The 20291-nt window shown below is 31.1% G+C and overlaps 4 protein-coding genes across 5 annotated transcripts; 2 read left to right on the top strand and 2 right to left on the bottom strand.

The window, feature by feature from the left end:
- Positions 1-264: 264 nt before the first annotated feature.
- Positions 265-6705, bottom strand: hdm (meiosis specific with OB domains hold'em). 2 transcript variants are annotated; one of them, XM_018545713.1, is made up of 9 exons: positions 6651-6705; positions 5347-5450; positions 4948-5079; positions 4531-4793; positions 4101-4323; positions 3465-3581; positions 1679-1844; positions 1391-1598; positions 265-600 (listed from the first exon to the last, which is right to left on the bottom strand). In XM_018545713.1, the coding sequence occupies exons 2-9, from the start codon at positions 5381-5383 to the stop codon at positions 412-414; spliced, it is 1335 nt and encodes a 444-aa protein (XP_018401215.1). In that variant the 5' UTR covers positions 5384-5450; positions 6651-6705; the 3' UTR covers positions 265-411. The 2 variants fall into 2 exon arrangements, with proteins under 2 accessions (XP_018401215.1, XP_018401214.1); XM_018545712.1 differs by lacking the exon at positions 6651-6705 and having other exon boundaries at positions 5347-5467.
- A 113-nt stretch (positions 6706-6818) lies between these two features.
- On the top strand, positions 6819-9468 carry alphaSnap (Alpha-soluble NSF attachment protein). The gene is made up of 5 exons (XM_018545714.1): positions 6819-7097; positions 7637-7833; positions 8361-8626; positions 8739-8912; positions 8997-9468. The coding sequence occupies exons 1-5, from the start codon at positions 7006-7008 to the stop codon at positions 9144-9146; spliced, it is 879 nt and encodes a 292-aa protein (XP_018401216.1). The 5' UTR covers positions 6819-7005; the 3' UTR covers positions 9147-9468.
- Positions 9469-15145: 5677 nt separating this feature from the next.
- aurB (aurora kinase B) lies at positions 15146-17185 on the top strand. The gene is made up of 6 exons (XM_018545711.1): positions 15146-15297; positions 15632-15823; positions 15905-16039; positions 16112-16270; positions 16709-16940; positions 17021-17185. The coding sequence occupies exons 1-6, from the start codon at positions 15188-15190 to the stop codon at positions 17123-17125; spliced, it is 933 nt and encodes a 310-aa protein (XP_018401213.1). The 5' UTR covers positions 15146-15187; the 3' UTR covers positions 17126-17185.
- Pus10 (Pseudouridine synthase 10) lies at positions 17182-20019 on the bottom strand. Its single transcript, XM_018545710.1, has 7 exons — positions 19879-20019; positions 19602-19706; positions 19192-19499; positions 18335-18540; positions 18131-18256; positions 17865-18057; positions 17182-17678 (listed from the first exon to the last, which is right to left on the bottom strand). Exons 1-7 carry the CDS (start codon positions 20017-20019, stop codon positions 17246-17248), a joined length of 1512 nt encoding a protein of 503 aa, XP_018401212.1. The 3' UTR covers positions 17182-17245.
- Positions 20020-20291: the final 272 nt, after the last annotated feature.

The raw sequence follows: 20291 nt of genomic DNA, 5'->3' as shown, positions 1-20291 counted from the left end.
AATAACCAATTATATTCAATCGCTCGGCAAGCATACCTAGCCGCTTTGCCGTCTTGAACTCGCCCATTGGCTACTGCTCTTCCGTTTTCTGCTTTTCCGCCAAGGTATGAACCCGTCCTTAAGATCAAAGCAATAATATTTAATTTTTATAATTATTATAATTAAACATTTCAGTTTTTATAAATATCATCATATTTAATTTATTATTTGTCCAATATTATAGATTAAAGTACAATAATATATAAGCGTTATAATTAAGTCAGTATGTTATTAACTACAGAATTTGTAATATGGTAAGTATATATCAATTTGTATGATATTTTTATGCGCTTAAATAAAAAATTATATCTGGTGAATATATATTATTATGACGAATTACACCTGTACTTATCAAACTAAAAATATTAATTTTTAATACTCTGCAGCCACAGATACAATCCGTTCGAGGGCTTGCTCCATTTCAATGTTTGGTTGAATAGATAAAACCTTGTAGAAGGTGCGCGGAAAGACAAAAGTCGGTCCGAGAATATACAGACGAACGTCACATTTTTCTAACAGATATAGCCATTTTAATTCACTGCGCTTTTCTACTGTCATTGTCTGCAATTATATATTTAATATATATAAAATTAATTTAATATATATAAAAATGGAATCTATTAATATTGTATATGTATACACAGGGAGGTCCATTTAAATCGAACATCTTGAATATTTCGCTTATTTTGATGATACAAAAAGATTTCAAACGAAAGTGGAACGGTTTCGAGGGAGATTTTAATTACGTTGTTTTTTTTCCAAGTGGAGGCGCCAAAATTCCATTAAAATTAAATATTACGCAGGTAACTAAATGTCACGCAAAATTAAAAATAAATGTTGGTAGTATTTCTATCAACATGATTTAATTGAATTGATTCAGTTATTTCAACGTAGATGGTTGACATAAACAAACATAAACAAACTATCATTTGTTGTTGCAACTAAACAATGATTGAATGAATCATTGAAAAAATCAACTATACAAATTTTGTCCATATAACCAAATTTGTTTTTCAGTGCAGAACAAAGTATAAAATATCTCGTGAATTATATATTATGGTTTTTTGGTATCTGTACCTTAATATCTTTATATGCAAAATAATTAAAGGTACCATGTTATCTAAAAAAAAATCATATAATTTCATTTAAAAAAAAATGGAGGTGACCTTCATCATATCTTTTTGGTGCCCTTACTTGAAAAAAAAAACGTGATCAAAATACGCGTCCCTCTCGAAATCGTTCCACTTATGTTTGAAACATTTTTTTTTGTATCGTGAAAAATAAGCGAAATATTCAAGATGTTCGATTTAAGTGGACCATCCTTTAACCTTAATATGGAGTAATGGAGTACCTGAAATTCGTCAATTGTGCAGCCCAAGACACGCTCCGCGATGTTATCGGTTAAACGACATCCGATAAGATATCCGGTGTCGTCTTTCAAATTTATTTTTACATTAAACTTTACAGTATTCAATGGTGTTCGCATTCCGTTGCCAGACGGACAATTTAAATTCATACAAGACTCCTGTACGTCTGCGACGACCTTTTTACATAAAGCACTATGAAATGAAAAAAAAAAGTAATAGTAGTACAATTAATTTTTTAATTAGATAATATAACGTATAAATAAAGAAAGTACCATTTTATAGATAACACATCTTTGAGTGGACCATCCAAATTCATTTCGGTTACCGAAGCCTTCACAATCGTTGCAAATTGCAATCTTTCACCTTCTGCCGTCGCTTTATTTTTTTGTAATTTCTCCGTGATTTGTTGTACTGTCATTACAGTCGTGATAGTCTCTGCTGTTAGTACAAAAATTAATAACAATAATGATAAAATTTGTGTATTGTACTTACAAAAATTAACTGCGTCTAATTTTATCTCTATAAAATACAAGATCAGAGAACGACATATAATATATTATTTTAAACAAGATTAGGGAGAGACTTATTCTTTATTGTTATTATGTTTATATTATTAGATCTACAACTTAATTCTCGATCCCTATATCCAATGGACTACAGCACTTATTCAAATTTGAATCTTTTTCTTGCCATAGAAATTGTTTTCCTTATAGCGTTATCCTTAGGTGTTAAAATAAGGTATAATATAATAGGTGCTATGAATTTAAGCTCAAAAAATTAATAATGAAAACTGTATGTCGCTCGAAAAACAGAATTTGAGGCACTGCCTCTTTTTCGCGTTCCAGCTAAAAAACAATGTCACGGAAACTCACGAAATGATTTACTCGGGTTTAGGTGAAAACTTTGTCCTATAATATATTTAAAAAATGGTTCTAAAGATTTTGTGATGGCAATTTTAATTTGGAAAATGAAGAACGCTCAGATCAATCGAAGAAATTGGAGAACGAGAAATTGGAATAGCTTTTGAACGAAAATCCTTGTCAAATGCAATTACAGCTTGCGAATGTACTTGCGGTAAACCAACAAACCATTTCGAAATGTTTGCAAAAACTTGGTAGGATTCAAAAAGAGGATTGTTGGGTTCCATATAGTATATAACGCCTGAAAACAAGGAGAGACGTCACAATACGGCCATCTTCTTGTTGTCGAGATTTAAAAAACAAAAGACTTTCATACAAAATACTGACTTGTGATGAAAAATGGGTTCTGTATGATAATTCGAAGAAAGGAAAATCTTGGGTTCATCCAGGTCAACCATCGATTGTAAAACGAAATAATGGTCACGTTCAGCAAACTCAACTGTTGCGGAGCGGATCCGTGAGCGCTCGCTGCTATTGGTATATTGTTTTAAATCATTTAATAGCAGTGAGCGCTCACGGATCCGTTCCACAACAGTTGAGTTGGCTGAACGCGACCATTTACAGCAAAAAGGTATTGCTGTGTATTTGATCGGATGTGTGAGAAGAGCGTTGTTTACTATGAACTGCTCCTGGGAAAATGGTCATTGCTGAGCGTTATAAATAGCAACTGATTCGAGTAAGTGACGCCCTTGAAGTAAAAATAAGATCATTTACTGACGCTAGAAGAAGGAAAGTAATTTTGTTGCAAAACAATGCGCGCGCGCAGCCGCACATCGCAAAATCAACGATATAGAAGTAATCTCCGATTTGGGCTGGGAAATTCTCCCTCATGTGGCGTATTCTTCGGACCTAGCATCTATAACGGATTACCATTTTTTCCGGGCTCTTCCGAAAGTCGAAAGAAGAATCATAAAATTCATCAACTCAATGCATCTTTTTTCCGAAGCGGAATCCGACAGTTGCCTGAAAGATGGCAAAAATGTACGTAGAAATAAAGTAAAAAGGGGATTACTTGAAAAATTAAGTTAATATTCGATTTTTTTTATAATTTTACATCGAAACTTGTTAAAAAAGCTCGAGAATATTAAATTGTAGATCTAATATTTAAAAACATTTTTTAAGCAAATAGTATTCTTACGATTTGGTGTAGCAAACGGATCGCTGCACATGGAGTCAGGATCATAATGCTGCACGGCGTTCATAACATCTGCAGCTTGAGGTATATTCAGACACTCCGTGATTAATGTTCGTTTTGCTGCGTGAAATAAAAATAATATACGAATATATAAATAATTCGCAATATATTAGAATAAAATTAAATGTTTTAACGCGAATTTCTTTGCTCGTAAACCTTTTCTCTCTTTATTATAAATAATTCTTTTTATAGTCGTTTAATGCATTTATGCAACATCGCGAAACTAATGCAAAAGAATTTGTAAACATATATATGTATCACCATTTCATAAATTGTTGCTTAAACAATTTAAAAGAGAATGGTTTTGTATTCTGTAGAATATTTTTAAGGGCATCGAGACACAATAATTTATTATATAACACTATATCTACGAATATTTGAAATTAAATTTTGTATATTCTGCAGATTTTCGTAAAGTTCTTATCCGACATATCAATGATATATTTTTTCCAAAGAGATTCTAAAATAATCAATTTTCATAGTGAAAATTGATTGACGATATATTAGTTGACGATATATTAAATTAGTATTGTGACGATAAATTGTGCTAATATAATCAAAATGAAATCTTTAACATACAGATGTTTAAAGTCGTTTTCTTCTTATATTCGTCGTATGCAATGCGAGCATCGATCAAGAATAGTATTGTCTTTTTCGGTTCCCAAAAGGCAGATCTCTCGATCCAGTCCTTATCCCACAACGTCAATGATACAGTATTATCCGTCGATCCATCTGCGACTTCGAAACTGCGACACGTTAAGGATCGTCCATCCCGTGTCATTATATTACGAGCATCAGCAATCTGTAGCACGATTAATCAATAATTAAAAATTGATTTGCAATAAAAATGTTTAAAAAAGTCAACTTCCTCTTTAAACCGTTATTGAGACGACAGTTAGTGAGAAATTTTGGAAACAATTAAATTATAGACAATGATTTTTAATTAAATAAATAATCTATATTCTCAGAGTGTTTTGCGCACACACGCACACAATTTGTTGTAACTTACAAACGTAACGACGACCAGGAGGTCAACGAAGCGATCACACAGAGTGTCTATATTATCTAGAATAGTTTTTAGACTTTTCGCGGAGGTCACATTTTTCACAGGTCGCGTCAGCAGATCTTTGTATTGTTCGCGAGTTGGCGCGTCGTGATTCTGTATTAAGGCTGCACCCTCATTTATAGTTAAGGTAAAAGGGCTGGAGGTCGACGGCATGAATTGCTCGTTCTTATCATTGCGTTTTACGATTTTCGCGCTTATCACTTCCACTGTAAAGTAGATATACTATGGATAATTATTTTTTCTAATAATACTCTACTATAATGAAAAAAACAGTTTAATTACTAGATATGTTAACTGCTATAAAACAATACATTTGTTCTTTGTAATTTATATGGATGATTTATTCCTAAAAATATTCACCTACGGATCCGATGTTAAACGTGGACGATATCTTTTTTACGTATTCCGTGTTGCCCCATACGGTGACATTAATAAAATCTTCCTCGGAGTCGCGCAAAGTAAATGTCCACACGCTACGTTCGCCAGTGTTAACTGTAATTATCAGGAAGATTATAAAAGTAAATTAGTCGACTTGTCCAATAGATTCTCAAATCTAAGGCGACGCGCAATTAATAGAAAATTACATGCATTATCAAAAATGCATATATTTCATATATTGTGTGTAATTCAGATTAAATTAAAGCTTTTTCATTAAAAAAAGAATCGGTTCCTTTGTTTCTAAACTTCATGTATCACGTTTTTAATTCATTGTTTTAAATACAAGGAAATGAAGAAATTAAGAACAGCGGAATTACGTACACTTGGCTCGAGAGGCGACAAACGTTTTCACATTCATGCTGTTTATAATCACGCCGATTATGAAGGTGTTCGGTGAGCCATCCTGTAGCGATTTTATTTCCTGCCTGTATAGAAAGGACATAATGTTCGATTAATACGCGACGCGTCGTCAATTCAACGTAAATCAAAGTAGAAAACAGAAGCGAATTGTTCGCGTTCGTGCACGCGTGTAGTTTGAAGTGCGAGCCGAATGCCTATAATAATCATACCACGAATTCCACGATTGCGGTCGAATCTCGCCACACTAAATTTTGCTAAATTCAGAGCGCACATCGATGTCCAATAAAAAACGCTGATTTTTCGAAAAATGTGTCTATAATATCTACGCTTCTGTCTATATCTATAATATATAGATTAACTTTAAAATCTCGGTTTATTTTACCCTGTCTTTTTTATTTCTAAAAATTAGAAAAATATAAACAATAAGATAAAACGAAATTTAATTTAAATCTACACTGGTTGAAACAAATATAAAGCTATAGTATACATAGGCTAGTATTCATCTTAGTTCTTATATTTAAGAGAGAGAGAAAGGCCGTCTTAAGTCAGTCTTAAAGTGATTGAACCAATCACAAAGCCGTTTAAGACGTTACTTCAGATAGTCATGAAATAAGAACAGTCTGAATATCGATCAGAGTCTGATATTATATGTATAAGAACGTCTCCAGAGTACGATTTCAAGTTGCTACATAATTATTTTATATCGGCGCATATAACCCGGGTGGTGCTACTTTTATGAGAATAACGGCGCATATTTAATCTAACTTCAAATTTAAGAAATTATTTTAAATTGTGTGTGAATTAAATTACATTACGTTAAATTAAATTACTTGACTCTTATTCGCCCTATTTAACGTGTTAATTATTATTATATAAAAGAGTCCTTCAAATCTTCAATTCATATATAATTAATATAAATAATATAGTAATAAAATCTTCCAGTTTATTATTAGGGTCATTTTAAGATCTTATAGGAGATTACTTTAATTTAATTTAAGTTAAAATAATTTAACGTAATATAATATAATATAATATAGTTTAATTTAATTTTTAAAATGATTTTTTAAATTTAAGATCGGAAAACACCGTTCCTAAAAGCAGCATCATTGGACTACACATCGAATCTGAGATTGAAACTTGAATCTAATCGGACAAAGAACCGATTTCTGCAGTTCTATTCAAACACGTTTCTGATTGGTCTCTGTCTCGCTCCAATTTTTAAAGCGTCACTAATTTTTAAATGTCACACGATATTATATCCTTACGGTAGACCGTAGAGACGAGGATTGGTGTCCCTGACGGCGTGGCGATGACAACACACGTCGTCGGTCACAACCAGTCACGACGCCCTCGGTCTCGCTTACTCGTTTCTCTCCGGAGTCTAGTGACGTCCAGTGCAGTCCAGTGACGTTGCGAGCAGTCGCGAGCAGTCGCAACGTCGCAAACATCTCGAGGAGTGAAGGGGGGGGGGAGACGTGGCGGTGAGATCAGGTGAAATCTATCGAGTTGCAGCTTTATGTTCTGTGGTTGCAGTTGATGAATCGGAAAGCTTGAGAGGGTGTCGTATTCGGGGGAAGGAAAGAAACAATCGACGCGACATCATCGTCAATCATCGTCGAGATGGCTGACAACGAGCAGAAGGCCTTACAACTGGTGGCGGAGGCCGAGAGGAAGTTGTCGTCGTCGAAGGGCTTTTTCGGCACTCTATTCGGGTGAGACGATCGATTTGCTACTTGAACTCGCCCGATCGCGAGCGCATGAATCTCCTTCACGCACCCTTGCGCAATCCTGCGTCGTTTGATCTCGCTGCCGTACGATGTCCTTAATTGCCGTGTATTATGACTCCGTTTCTGCGTCCGAAGTCGGGCGAACGATCCTCCGTGTGTGCGTACGCCGCCTATGTGTCGATACATGACATCTGTATTTGATGTCGGGTGTAATGAAGACTACGGTGAATTATTACATTCTTCATTATCAATGCTATCGTATTAAACATAAATGAAATAATTTGTCGTATCTTTTGTGTCCTTTGTTGGAAAGTATCTATTGCCATTCGGCACATGTAATTGGATTTCTCAGCAGTACAAGATCATCTGTCTGTATAGTGTTAGGCCAGAAATAGCGACGTCTTTGCTTTTAATTCCTGCATGTATCTAGCATTTCTAGCAGATCGATATAATTTTATTCAAGGATAGCAAAGTCTGTCTAGTCAATATCATTATACTTTAGATTAATAAGTTTGACTTTGCAGGAGTTCATCGAAAGTTGAGGAAGCAGTAGAATGTTACCAACGGGCGGCGAACATGTTCAAGATGGCAAAGAAATGGAGTTCAGCAGGCAAAGCGTTTTACGACGCAGCAGATTTACATTCAAAGGCGGGTAGTCGTCATGATGCGGCTAATAATTACGTAGATGCTGCCAATTGCTTCAAAAAGTCTGATACAAACGGTAATTTATAAAACTAAAAGTATTTTTAAGCAAAACAAATATAGATGACATAGTATAACATAAGATTTGTTCTTTATCGCTGCACTGGACTGCACTGAAACTTTCTATAATTTCTATCTCTCTTTCACCAAATTTAAAAAATATATCTATTTCAAATAAAACAGGTGTATACTAGTTTAGTCACAGAGAACAGGATCATTATATTTCTTGTTGTTTGTCATTGTTGAACAAATAGTGAATCAATTACTAGCATTATACTAAATTAGTATATGTTAAAAACCTGCTATACTGAAATTAGTAAAGTAAATGTATTAGCATATGAATATTTTAAACAATGATATGTCCAATAACATTATCATATTATTTAATAAATTATACAAATATTATATTTCATTGTTAAAGTTGATTATATTATTTGCTATATTTAAATACTTTATATGAAGCAGTTTTTTTCCATGTATACTTATATAGTACAAGCAACTAAATCAAAAGATAAAATAATTCACATATTATTATTTCATTTTCAGAGGCAATCAGTTGCCTGTTGAAAGCTATTGAGATTTATACTGACATGGGTCGTTTTACGATGGCAGCTAAACATCATCAAAGTATAGCCGAAATCTACGAAAGCGAAGCAGTTGATTTGGAGCGCGCGGTACATCATTATGAGCAAGCTGCGGACTACTTCCGTGGTGAGGAAAGTAACTCCTCTGCAAACAAGTGTCTTCTAAAAGTTGCGCAGTATGCCGCGCAACTTGAGAATTACGATAAAGCCATTCAGATCTATGAGCAGGTAAAGATATTCAATACATGTGGCAGTTATAATTATTAAAAATTTTTTTTATTTGATACATAAATTATTGATGTGAATGTATATGTTTAAATTTTATCGATTTATTTTACAGGTCGCTTCTGCGTCATTAGAAAGTTCTTTACTAAAATATAGCGCCAAGGAATACTTCTTTCGCGCTGCATTATGTCACTTGTGTGTGGATTCGTTAAATGCTCAACATGCGATTGAGCGTTATCAGGAACAGTATCCTGCTTTTCAAGACGCTAGAGAATACAAACTGATAAAGGTATGTTTTCACGCTAAATTTGTCTAATAACTTTTGTTTTTTTAAAATATACTTTTTGATAATTTGAATATTATACATCTATAGACATTGATAGAGCATTTGGAGGATCAGAATCTAGAAGGTTACACAGAAGCAGTGAAGGAATATGATTCAATTTCAAGATTGGATCAGTGGTATACAACAGTATTGTTACGTATAAAAAAGCAAATTAACGATAATCCGGATTTGCGCTGATCAGTTGTTTCCTATTTGTGTTATCTTCTGGCAACGACATTATTTTCAGACCATGCGTATTTCTTATTGAGCCACGCTCTACTTTCAGTAGAAACAATAAAGTAATTTTGTTTTTATATCCGGATGTGTAATCGCCCATATTATATTGCTCCCTCGTGCTTTCAACAATTTTTGTTATTTATCTCTTTGTATCTTTTAAATCATTAAGAATATTCATGAAATCGTGGAGAATCACGATATGCAAGAATGTGAGAGACGATTATTTCAAACGTCGTAATTCTCATGATTATTTTTTATTAATATATAATAATGAAATGTATACACAGCCTTATCTTATTAGATATATTGGCGAATATTATACTGAGAATATTGTGGTTTTTGTTACAAAATAATAACCTAGAAAGTCTTCTCTTGTGTACTTTGTATATCTTACTTTCTTTTGAAAAAGATCGATATTCTTACTATGAATTGCAAGATTATTATAGACTTTAGGTTTAAAAGTCTATCAGAATAACAAATTACAAAGAACATATTGGATCGATAAATTTCTTATTTATTCTTTCTTGTTTTATCATAATTTTAACAAATGTTTTTTTCTTTAATTTAATAGAGCAAGAGGAGCAAGTTTTGTACATTATTATTTGAATGTATATAATATGTATTTATTGAAAAACATTTCTTCGTTTCTTTAAAATGTAATACAAACTTTAATAAGATTTCACTTCTTGATTTTTTTCCTTTTTTTTCAATATTATACGGCGAAAAAATTATCAAATATAACCGTCATCATTTGTCACTCTTGCACTGCCAAAATATTTAGGTAACGAAATAGTGTACACCTAATTGGTACAATTCACGATTTTCTCTTGGTTCTCTCCTCCTCGCTCTGACCTTTTCTGTCTTGCATTCGTCTGATTTAGAAATACGGCTGCTACTTGTATAAGTTTACAGCTTTAAGTTGAGCAATACTATTAACGTAACATGCTACATATTCCTTCCCAATATCGAACTAAAGAAACACGTCGATATATTATACAATGTTTTCTGCAATAATGTAGTATGGTATCTGTAATCTAATTAGTACTTATCGCCTATGGATAAGCGTACTCTTACAGGAAAAAAAAAGAAATAAACGGATAGGGAACATGATCGCGAAGTGCATTTACAATTAGAATATCATAATTATTGTATTAAAATTTGAGTAATACAAATATTTCTATACACTCTTTTCATATTACTTTACGATGTTACCGCAATTCGTTTCTAGATGTATTAGTTTATAATCAGTACAATTGCTAATTTTACAGTACATTACAAATATCGTTTTATTTCACTTCAATATTTATAGGAAATTTAGAACATTAATATTAAATTGCAAAAATTTTGGATTATTGTCATAACAGCAAAGCATAAATCTATACTTTAGTGGACATTTGAAAATTGATTTAACAACGGTCGTGTTAATCTTCGCGTTTTATATAAGAGCATCGTATATAATATAAATAATTAAATAATATGTATATTGATATATACATTTCAATGATACAATTCCGCTGTTAACTAGGAATAGAAAGAATTATATGCATGCACGCGATTAACGAAACATGCACTTAGCGTAAGCATATGTATACTTATTTGAAAAAGAGGAAGAAATGAGGTCACACGTATATAATAAAATTTTTGAACTCTCCATACCTAACGCAACCTAACGTAAATTGTTTTCCGGAAGAAACGCGATGAAAACCAAGTGATATATCCGTGAATTTTTATTCAATTCTAATTCGAAAGTCTATGTAATAAGAAAAGATGATTTGTTTTGTTTATGACGTTTTTCGATGTTGCTCGCACTATCATTATCTTGTAATCTACCTTGTTTAATTTACAGCTGTTAATGCAATTTACATTCCACCTTTTGCCTAACGTTGCATGTTGCTTACAATTAGACAGGGTTTATTAAATAGCGATGCACATTATTCTGTGTTTTTTCTTACAATCTTGTACGAGGCGAGCCTGTAAATAACAAAGATCGCATCGACGTTTATCTTCTGTCATTATTTCTTGTACAGTTAATTTAATAATGTTATATGCGCTACCATACGTATCTTTAAGGAAATACACATTTATTTATAGCCTGTTTCTTTGGAATAACTCGAATTGATGTAAAGCTATAGAAAGCTAAAATGCCATGGTTTATATTGTGCAAAAGTAATTATACTTGATTGTTATGTATTAATAGAATGAATTTATAGACAGGATTATGTCGTATATATGTTTTATATATTTTACAGTACGTTATAAAAAGTTTATTTCTCTTATTACTTGTATTTATATATTGGAATGTATTGTTAAAATTTTCTTTTTGTCAATTCTAGTTAAATAGAGCGATATCGCACACAAACGGAGTTTTGTATAATTTGTAACTATAAACGTGTTGTCACATTTTGTGTTTACTTTTTTTAAAATATAAAACATTAATTTATTTACTTGTACGTACACACACACACACACATATATATGTATATCTTTAAATTTTTTTATTTGTATTTGTTACATAAATGAATAATGAATTTAATTTTAATTGTAATACTAGAATGTATAACCAGCTGATACTAACGTTCAGTATACATTCTACTAAGAAATAAAGTATATACGTAGCGATTAAATTTTGTTCAAGATAACATATTTAAAAATCTATATAGAGCTTTATTGTTAGAAAATAATACGCCTAATGATTACTTCTAATTCGAAAGATATTACTTCTATAGAAAGAAAAGAAATATGCTATTACAAAGAAAATATCATATTTATACGCGATATATATTCTGAAAAGATATTAAGATAGTTGATTTTAATTTTAAAATATGCTAGAATAATTAAATGTATCGTTTTAGACTTATAATGACGGTAATTTTCAAATAAATATAGTATAAATATAATCTAATTTAGTTATATAAATTTTATTAGAAAATTTTATATCGAAATATTTACTCCTTTTTACAAATATTATTTAACAAATGGTAATGACGAGAAATAAAACATTTTATCAAATTATATCTTATTGCCAATGCTCATTATTTACAAACTTATAAAATAGATACAAAAGAATGTTAATTTATTTCAATGGCACATGTGCATATATAAATCAAATTATGCGCAAGAATAAATTGAACTTTTTTCGAAGAGTTTTGGAATGGCAAAGAAATGGAATAAGTTTTTAAAAAAGTTTTGGAACTGAAATAGCAAACTTTCGGTGAGTTTAGACCGATATTCATAAGTTGATTCTTATAGTAGGTCTGTTTGCATTGTTTGCATTTTTTGCAGTCAGCATCTCTTTTTAACGCTCTAATATATATTTATTTCATTTTAAGTTTAAATTTTTTTGGGGATTAAGCGAACAGACCAATTCAAAGAACACGTATACAAAATTTTTAATTAAAGTTGTAACTCGTAAGGTTTCAAGCAAATTCATCAATCTTAAGGCCTTCTACTACAATAAGCCGTTACCTAAGTTTTAAGTATTTCGATTATTCTTCTCACATTCGATTGTGATTGGTAAATTTCTTATGATTTAAAGCCGTAATCACACTACGGGTTGCGCGCTCTGTTGCGATTGAGATTATGGTTGAATGTTAGAAACTAACCAATCAGAACAGAGCATGCTCTCTCTGGTGAACAGGCTCTTACCAACGCTGATTAAACGCCGACCAATCGCGTCTGTCGTCAAAACTAAATGATAAATGCGATTGGTCAATTCCAATGGACTAATCGTCGATTAAGTTAATCGGCGTTGGTAACAGTCGCCCTTAAAACTTAAGTAGTAATGGCTTATTGTAGAAAGCCCATTAAATAAGAATTGCGACCTTGCGTTTTAAAACACTCAACTATGATTGGTCAATATGCTTACGGTTTTACTTTTACGACAATTGTGTTGTATGTATGTAGTATGTACTGCTTCAACTATGATTGGTCAATATGCTTACGGTTTTACTTTTACGACAATTGTGTTGTATGTATGTACTGTACATACACATACGTGTGATGGCCTTGAGCTATTTTAAGTATATATAATCTTAAGTCCGGATCTTACGACTTAAAGCCTTAAATCGTAAGAAACTGACCATAATTACACTCAAATACAAGGAGAATAATCGACTGTCCATTTCTTATGGCATAAGCATGAAGGAAGATATAAGGAGACTCCACTCGCCAGTCTACAAGACATGAACCCATTTTAGGTTTCGAGTTCCGTTTCCGATTCTCGACACTCGCAGCGCTCGTGAATTTAGTAGTGCTGCGCATAATGAGTGCGAGTAAGAGAAATGATCATTTCTCTTACTCGCACTCATCAGAATCGGAAGCTGAACTCGAAACCTAAAATGGGTCCACTTTTATTTTACGGAGTGGAGTCTCCTTATATCTTACTTCCTGGGCATAAGATTTAAAAATCTATTGTAAATCTGGACTAAAATGCTATGAACCAATCAAACATCCGTAATCTACAATAGATGTCTTAAACCTTAAGCCGTAAGAAATTGACCTATTACAGTCGAATGCGAAGAGAATAGTTAACTGTGATTCGTCCATTTCTTATGGCTTAAGCTTGAAAATGTATTGTAGATTGTAGATCTGGGCTTAAGCCTGTTGATTGGTTGTAGGACAGATTCGAGAATCTTTCACCGTGGACATGGGACTTTATAGGTTTGTTTTTTTATTGCTGCACTCTTCAAACGGTACTACAATAAATTGAAGTGAAACAAATATATGTTTGTTTCACTTCAACTTATTGCACCATGTGCACCAGTTCAGAAAGTGTAGCAACAAAAAACAGATCTAATAAAAAATTATAAACGTGTAGTTTGCAACTGTCCCACAAGAGGTCTCTATTGAAAAATTCAAATGTTTAAAATGCGAGGGAAACGGGAAACATGTCGTGTCAGTTACGACAGTTATTCAGTTACAGAGATTTCGGACCAGCTGGTATCGTGAAGATTGAATACCGACGTTCATGTTTTATATTTAATGTAAGTAAATGATACTTTTGTGATGTTACTTTTATGAAAAATTTTGGACACTGATAAATGCCTAAATGATTCTTAATTCTATCATTTTCTTTTTTAACAATAACTTTTACTCAGATAGGGTAAAGTGTACAGTGATTGACTACTTAAGTGCTAAAATTTGATATAATCACTGTAATCACTATTAAAATTTGAATTTGATGTAAAGTAAACGTTAAATAAGGTTCAAAGAATATGTTTAAATACAAAAAATTTTGAATAAAACCATGTGTTTCATTTTTTCCAACAGTAGAAACTTTTATTTTAAAAAATGACAGCTGTTGACCACAAGTTTTTAGTTATTGAATAGAAAAATGACAATGATTGACCATTAGTATAAAAACGATCAAAATGAAGAAAACAAATTCAGAAAATAAAAAGGAGATAAATTTAATAAAATGTTAAAAATATTTTTAAAAAGATTTTCATTAATATTTACAAATTTTACCTACCTGGGTCTTACATAAATTTACTTCATAAAAAACGGACTATAAATTGAATATAGATATTTTATTCATGAAGTTGTAAAAATCAGTTATTACTATGTTGTGAAATTAGCAGTTAATTTGACTTGAATTTCAATATGTAGGCAAATTCATAGCAAATGGTCAATGTATACTTTATCCTACTTTTTAAGTGTGAAATATATTTTGCTCTATAATTTTATAAATGTCACATGTGAATGCTATACTCGTCTGGTTTACATTTAAGACAATTTATATTTGTTATTAAGATACAAACATCTTTATGATTTTGTATTTGTGATTATTGTTAATATCAAAAAGAAAATGTTAATAATTGGACATATATTTAGTAATGATTTTTTTATTGTATTCACAATGGATATTTTTATAATTGACAAGAAATATAGCAATTTTATGCCTTGTATTACATTTTTTACAGTGACTTAGATATTATAATAAATATAACAGATTCAACATCAATTTTATTATATTTTCTGTCTCACTGGATATTCTGTCTATAATGGATTATATGTATAAATATTTACCATCAATTATGCCTGCCGAATTTAAAGAATCTGTTCACAACACGACACGTAAAATGTTGGATCATGTTGGCAACCGGAACAGGAAGTACATATAAATATAAACAATTGTTTTGAATATTAAATCTGTTTTTTTTTTTTAACTAAACTTTTTACACTGTTTATCTCTTTTCTTTTTTCTCTATGTGCAGAGAAAATAAGAAAAGAAAAAACTGTATAAGAAATTTAGCTGTAAAAATAGATGTATTGAAACTATACAGCATATTATGTAAATACAGATTTTATAATAAATAATATCATATATTTTTAAGTACTCTAAATATTTTTACGTTAAATTAATAGTATTAGTCAGTTATGTATGTTGTCATTTTTAATTTTTGGTCATGAAATTCAATAAAATAGAATTTATTAATATTAAATAGTTACCAATGGAGCCTAGATGATTTTGAAATTGGATCACCATTGGGAAGAGGAAAGTTTGGTCGTGTATATTTAGCTAGAGAAAAGACTACTCAGTATATGGTTGCCCTGAAGACATTATATAAGGTTGAATTGATAAAAGGACGTGTGGAAAAGCAAGTAATGCGAGAAATCGAAATACAATCACATTTAAGGTATGCATGTATACTATGTATTAAAAAATGTTTAATATATGTTCTTCATATGAATATCATCTTGTTCACACATGTTTCCAGACATCCACATATTCTTCAACTGTTAACATACTTTCATGATAACAAGAGAATTTATCTAGTATTAGAATTTGCTGCAAGAGGTGAATTGTACAAGGAATTGAAACGCCAACCAAACGAGAGATTCAGCGAGCATTTGTATATATTTATAATCTTAATATACCTACTGTTATGTATAACTGTAATATTATTCAGTATTTTTTCACACAGATCTGCCAAATATACTTACCAAGTAGCTGATGCTTTGGATTATTGTCACAGGAACAATGTGATTCACAGAGATATAAAACCTGAAAATTTGTTACTTACATATAACGGAGATATAAAACTTGCAGACTTTGGTTGGTCTGTACATGCACCGTCCTCAAAGTAAGTGCAAGGTCTGTGTTTTCATTTTTTTTTTTTTTTAAATAGTGCAACGCTTATAATTTAGAAAAAATTATTTATTTAACAAGTTTAATTTTACTTCAAATTTATTACTACCTATTGCTCTCTTATACGGACTTTTGACTGTTTATTAATTTGACTAATACATACAAACTTCCAATTTATATTATTTTGACTATTTCAATATATAACTACAATATCTAAGGAAATGAAGATTGCGTTACTTAATAATAAATTTTGTAAGTTTTTATTATTAATTTGTAATATGTTTATTAATTCGAATTAAAGTGTCTTTATTTAAATGTCAACATTTGGCTCTTGGCCCTTCTTTTATTTTGTACGTTTTATACTTAAAGAGCCTTCTATTATATTAATTTTACTTCGAATTGTTTAAAGTTAAATTGAAATTTATTCTTTCAGACGAGACACATTGTGCGGAACCTTAGATTATTTGCCACCAGAGATGGTAATGGGACAGACTTACGATTTCTATGTTGATCATTGGTGCTTAGGCATTCTTTGTTACGAGTTTCTCACAGGACAGCCGCCTTTCTTAAGTGGCACCACACAAGAAACGTACGCGAAAATAAAAACTATAACTATATACTGGCCAGAACAGGTTAAACCTGCAGCCAAAGATCTTATATCTAAGGTATCATTTAAGCTTCATATATCTTTATATTGGAATTCACATGATAAAAACTCTATATTTATAAAAATATATTTTCGCAGCTAATCAAGAAAAAAAGTTCAGAGCGAATTTCCTTGCCTGATGTTAAAAGACATCCCTGGATCGTAGAACATAAAAATTTACCTAAGTTGAAAGCTTTAAACTAAAAAGGGATTTTATTTATAGGACATTATTTTTTATCGATTTAACAATATATATTTTATCTTCGACGCTTTTATTGTAATCTTTCTTTTTACTTAATTAAATAATAATGATTTAAACTCATGTTACGGCCACTTTAAGTTGATACCCGTGACATCCAATGCGACAATGTCCACTTCAGTATTGAGGAAATCACACAAGTTGGGCTTGGTTCTACCGAAATCTCCGTGCACAAATTCTTTTACATATGTACCAGCTTGCGTTTTGACGTCGAGAACAAAAAACATATCAGTACTTTCTGCGGCAGTGGACAACAATTTTTTTAGTTCATGCGATTTCGCCCAACGCGCACGCATTTTGTAAATTATGCGCGTTCGCGGACTCAATGGTCGCCTGTGCAGCACTCTCAGTGGTGTTCTTTGAATAATTTTAATGTTTTCTAATTTGTTCAGACACTCCAACTGCGGTAAATCACCATTCACGTCTCGACAGACGCACAATGCTCGATAAAATTTTGTTTTAACATTCTCACCTTCCTTAAGCTTCTTCAAATCGAATCTGGAAATATATATATATATATATTCAATACAATTTTCTTATTTAATTGAATTTCTTTTTTTAATCCATTTTTTAAAATTATTTATTCAACGTTATTGTACAAAAATATTTTTATGTAATTTTATATATCACATAATATTATATTTTCTAATCTTATTATTTTAATTAAATTTTTTAAAAGTATACCTTGAGAGAACCTTTAAATTTGCTGTTATTTGAACTTGCTTAGTAGATTGATTGATACTACTGGTTAGACATGTCAATAGTTCATTTGTGATATTCGTCATATGAGGATTTAATAGTTCAATAGCGAATGGTCGGCCACCGTATATGTTTCTGACGTCGACGTCTTCTCTTCCTGACGATAAAAATTTTATCGCTGTGCAAACATAAATATGTCAGCATTTTTGTTGAAAAAAACATAACAACAGCAAATATCAGTTGAAACATACATTCTGCCTTCACCATTTCTGCGATGGGATTGCAGAGTAAGTCTTGCACCGATGTTTCCACTTTTTTCTCGCCGTTTATGAACCACGGAGTCTGGCTGAGTTTTCTGGAAAATTTATTGTAACGTCCTGAAATTTTAAAGTTATAAAGAAATCTGGTGGTGCGTAAAATTGTTAGTTTGATATTACTGAGGTTCACATCGATACCTCCTATAAAAATGCTGTTATGAGAACATAAAATTTCATCAACATAAACGTGCGTTTTCGGTACGATTTGCGAGATCGTAAAATGTTGCATAAGTTGCTCATCTGTTATTTCCATCAGCAAAGTATCAACATTCTTCCTACTAAATTTATTATAATTGCATTTTTTCCTTTTCTGTTTATTATTATCTCCCTTATGTTTATTTATTCTGCAAGTAGAAATTGGAGTTCTCAAGATGCATAAAAAAAAAGCAATTTTCTCTAATCTAGAGAATATATCTTTTATATAATTCATATAATTAATAATATACATACATACATACAGGGTGAGGCATTTAATCAGGTCAGCTGAATAATTCACTTGTTTTTAACAATAGAATGAATAGAAGGAAAAGTGTCAAACAAAAGTTGCTTGGTTTCGAAGGGCACATAATGCAATATCAATTGTTTTGTAGGTGAAGGCATACCAACAAGCAGAAGACACGAAATTATTCGAAGAGTGCCTTGAAACAATTTATTTTTCCATTACATTCAATTATTTTGCATTATTGATCTTGCATAACTTGAATGACCTTCAATTATAGGTCAGGGTATTTATCTTAAAATGCTCTATCAGAATGTAAATAAAAAACATATTTCATTTAAAAAAAAAAACAGATTTGACCTTTGAAATTACTGACATCACATTATGTGCCCCTCGAAACCAAGTAATTTTTGTTTGACTTTTTCTTCTATTGTTAAAAACAAGCGAATTATTCAGATGACCTGTTTTAAATGTTTTACCCTATATATATAACTATACACTTTCAGATAAAATCACACACATTTCTAATCATATGAATTCTTAAAAATATACGTACAATTCTTTAAATATCATTTCGTCGTCAGCATACATTAAAAGGACTTCGATGAGAAAGGGCGATGGTGTTGACAAATCTGCATGTTTTTCTGTAGCTTGTTCAAGTTGAGGAATTATGAATGATTTCCAAATATCTTTGACATTTTGTAATTTTGTTTTAAGAGTATTTAAGATTGATTCATGAATATCCATCTCTTTGGACATGTAAGCATATAATATGTGTTCTCTGAGCTTTACTGACACAGGAACAGTTAATGCACATGTGAAAGTCATACAGTCATAATCTTTTTCCCTTACTTTTTCTGCTATCTGCATACAATTGAAGGAATTAATTAAATGTCAGTAAAGTTAAATAGTAAAATTAAATATGTAAACTTTGTATGTGTTGCGTGTATATATTATTTTTTTTACTTTTGTAACAACGTTCATTTGTGCCTTATCCTGAAGAACTCCTAAGCATGCAATGCAAGTTGTTTTTTCCACAGAAGCATCGTCTTTCACGTCTGTATAATTCAGCTAAAATTAATATCAAAATGTGATTATTTGTGTCAAATCAACTTTATTTACAAAATTATTTATTTGTAATTAATTAAAACATAAAGAATAATATTGGTATTATAAATTTAAACAAATCATTTTTTATTAAGATTAATGTTCGTTATTACTTATTTCTTTTAACATTTCTTACCTGTGCCGCAAATTCGGAAGGTTTGCAATAACATTCTGACATGCGATATCCGACGAAACGAAAACAACATCTCAAACAACAACCTTGAGATTTTAAAAAGTAAAAAATCTTTCTCTCTTCCTCCGTCGTCACGGTATTCATCTTAATGTCAAAATTTAAAAAATTCTTCAATATTGTGACTTACGATACCCAAAACAATATTAAATATTTGTCGGATACTAGTCTTGATTTAATAATCGACGTTTCACTGTCGATTATTGTCTCTGCTATGTGATTATTTATTTATTTGTGGTAATTACATTGAATAAACGAAAATATACGTTATTGCGAAAATACGCAACAAGATATTCACATACTTTATAAATTATTTTATGAAGTAATGAAAATGTGTGAATATCGAAAGACCATTTCTT

Source organism: Cyphomyrmex costatus, unplaced genomic scaffold (assembly GCF_001594065.2).
Source record: "Cyphomyrmex costatus isolate MS0001 unplaced genomic scaffold, Ccosl1.0 scaffold50, whole genome shotgun sequence".
Classification (NCBI taxonomy): domain Eukaryota; kingdom Metazoa; phylum Arthropoda; class Insecta; order Hymenoptera; family Formicidae; genus Cyphomyrmex; species Cyphomyrmex costatus.
The sequence above is the reverse complement of the archived record's forward strand: the minus strand, read 5'-3'. Positions and strand labels throughout refer to the sequence as shown.